Source organism: Chaetura pelagica, unplaced genomic scaffold (assembly GCF_000747805.2).
Source record: "Chaetura pelagica isolate M959 unplaced genomic scaffold, ChaPel_1.0 scaffold2361, whole genome shotgun sequence".
NCBI classification, from domain to species: Eukaryota; Metazoa; Chordata; class Aves; order Apodiformes; family Apodidae; genus Chaetura; species Chaetura pelagica.
This window is the reverse complement of record NW_009952237.1, coordinates 6327-9184: the sequence shown is the minus strand read 5'-3', so window position 1 is coordinate 9184 and position 2858 is coordinate 6327. Positions and strand designations below refer to the sequence as shown.

Here is a 2858-nt window from a genome sequence, read left to right as displayed (position 1 = left end):
CCCCGGGGGGATGTGCCAGGGGAGCCTCTGGAGGATGATCTTGGGGGATGACCAAGGGGGGAGTCCCCAGGGGGAATTTCCAGGGGGATTTTCCAGGGGGATGCTCCAGAGGAGCCTCTGGAGAGATGCTCTGGAGGGGGAATCCCTGGAGAGATGCTCAGGAGGGATATTTCAGGCCCCAGGGGGATGTTCCAGAGGAGCCTCTGGAGGGATCATCTTGGAGGATGACCCAGGGGGGATTTTCCAGGGGGATACTCTGGAGGAGCCTCTGGAGAGAAGCTCAGGAAGGATATTCCAGGAAGGATGCCCCATGGGGATGTTCCAGAGGAGCCTCTGGAGGGATCATCTTGGGGCATGACCCAGGGGGGATTCCCCAGGGGGGATTCTCCAGGGGGATGCTCCAGGGGGATGCTCCAGAAGATCTAGAGGTTTGCTGTTGGAGGGTGACCCAGAGGGATGCTCCAGGGAATGCCCTTCTCTCCCAGGGGTGGGAGCAGAGCAGCTGAGGATGCTGAGCCAGAGCCCCATGGCTCACCCACATCTCACCTTTCACTTCCCCCACCCCACAAACACCCCCAAAGTACCTTGGGGAAGGGGGGGGAGGGGCAGGGGGTGAAGGCAACAGGAGGACCCCAAAGACCATTTTCCCAATGTTTTCCCCCCCCAAAAAAGACCAACTCCCAGGAGATCCAGCCAGGACGACGCTCCCCTCAGCAGGGCTCAGGGGGCAAGAAGAGCTGTTTCCCAGGTGGGGACCCCCTTGTAGACCCCCCCCAAAGTGTGTCCCCCCAGGTGTCCCTCACCTGGGCAGCGATAGAGCTTGCGGGCCTGGGCAATGTCCCCTTTGCTGAGCCTTGTCCTCTGCCCGATGGCAGGACGGACCCCGTTGATGTCGTACTTGGGCAGGATGGTGTCCAGGAAGATGCCCCTGGGGTGGGAGGAGAAGCAGGGAGAGGTTGAGCAAGGGCTGGGAAAAAAAACAAACCAACCTCCAGGCTTGAGGTTGCAAGCCACATCGGGATGGGGGGGGATGTTTGGTTAATTAACCAGCTTGGTTAATGAAAGGCTGAAGGGTGGGGAGTCAGTGGGGATGTGTCCCCAGCAAGGGTAGAACTGACCCTGCTCTGAGCAAGGGATTCCATGAGGTTTCCTCCTGGAGATGGGAATCTTGGGTGTTAAACCCCTGCTGAGGGGCCACCATCCCCCCCCCTGGGGCTGGGGACCCCGTGTCTGTGTCCCCAGCACTGGGGGGGAGGATGGGGACCCCGTGTCCCCAGCACTGGGGGGACGGTGGGGACCCCGTGTCTGTGTCCCCAGCACTGGGGGGGAGGATGGGGACCCCGTGTCCCCAGCACTGGGGGGACGGTGGGGACCCCGTGTCTGTGTCCCCAGCACTGGGGGGGAGGATGGGGACCCCGTGTCCCCAGCACTGGGGGGACGGTGGGGACCCCGTGTCTGTGTCCCCAGCACTGGGGGGGAGGATGGGGACCCCGTGTCCCCAGCACTGGGGGGACGGTGGGGACCCCGTGTCTGTGTCCCCAGCACTGGGGGGGAGGATGGGGACCCCGTGTCCCCAGCACTGGGGGGACGGTGGGGACCCCGTGTCTGTGTCCCCAGCACTGGGGGGGAGGATGGGGACCCCGTGTCCCCAGCACTGGGGGGACGGTGGGGACCCCGTGTCTGTGTCCCCAGCACTGGGGGGGAGGATGGGGACCCCGTGTCCCCAGCACTGGGGGGACGGTGGGGACCCCGTGTCTGTGTCCCCAGCACTGGGGGGGAGGATGGGGACCCCGTGTCCCCAGCACTGGGGGGACGGTGGGGACCCCGTGTCTGTGTCCCCAGCACTGGGGGGGAGGATGGGGACCCCGTGTCCCCAGCACTGGGGGGACGGTGGGGACCCCGTGTCTGTGTCCCCAGCACTGGGGGGGAGGATGGGGACCCCGTGTCCCCAGCACTGGGGGGACGGTGGGGACCCCGTGTCTGTGTCCCCAGCACTGGGGGGGAGGATGGGGACCCCGTGTCCCCAGCACTGGGGGGACGGTGGGGACCCCGTGTCTGTGTCCCCAGCACTGGGGGGGAGGATGGGGACCCCGTGTCCCCAGCACTGGGGGGACGGTGGGGACCCCGTGTCTGTGTCCCCAGCACTGGGGGGGAGGATGGGGACCCCGTGTCCCCAGCACTGGGGGGACGGTGGGGACCCCGTGTCTGTGTCCCCAGCACTGGGGGGGAGGATGGGGACCCCGTGTCCCCAGCACTGGGGGGACGGTGGGGACCCCGTGTCTGTGTCCCCAGCACTGGGGGGGAGGATGGGGACCCCGTGTCCCCAGCACTGGGGGGACGGTGGGGACCCCGTGTCTGTGTCCCCAGCACTGGGGGGGAGGATGGGGACCCCGTGTCCCCAGCACTGGGGGGACGGTGGGGACCCCGTGTCTGTGTCCCCAGCACTGGGGGGGAGGATGGGGACCCCGTGTCCCCAGCACTGGGGGGACGATGGGGACCCTGTGTCTGTGTCCCCAGCACTGGGGGGACAATGGGGACACCCTGGTGGCCACCCACCTGGAGAAGGTGTTCCTGGCGTAGTGCATGATGCTGTCAAAGTCGTAGGTCTCCCCCAGGGACTCCACCTCTTCTGGTTCCATCTTCAGGAAGTTGTACTCCTGCCCTGAGGAGGCAGAGGGGACGGGGACAAGGTCAGGGAGGGATGGGGAGGGCATCAGGGGTGATTGGGGTGGCATCAGGGGGGGTTCCCCTGGCTTTGGCAGCATAGGAGGGAGGGAAGGGAGGAGGGAAGGAAGGAGGGAAGGAAGGAGGGAAGGAGGGAAGGAAGGAAGGAAGGAAGGAAGGAAGGAAGGAAGGAA

The 2858-nt window shown here is 66.1% G+C and overlaps 1 protein-coding gene across 1 annotated transcript in view; it reads right to left on the bottom strand.

Moving 5' to 3' along the window:
- Window positions 1-803: 803 nt before the first annotated feature.
- The window catches only part of LOC104397363 (bone morphogenetic protein 1-like), a gene marked incomplete at both ends in the record, with an annotated part of 4314 nt that continues 2259 nt past the window's right edge, over window positions 804-2858 (bottom strand). Inside the window, 2 exons of the mRNA XM_010007315.1 lie at window positions 804-928; window positions 2557-2662. Of these exons, the coding sequence (XP_010005617.1) occupies window positions 804-928; window positions 2557-2662 (231 nt within the window). The remainder of the gene's footprint in view (window positions 929-2556; window positions 2663-2858) is intronic.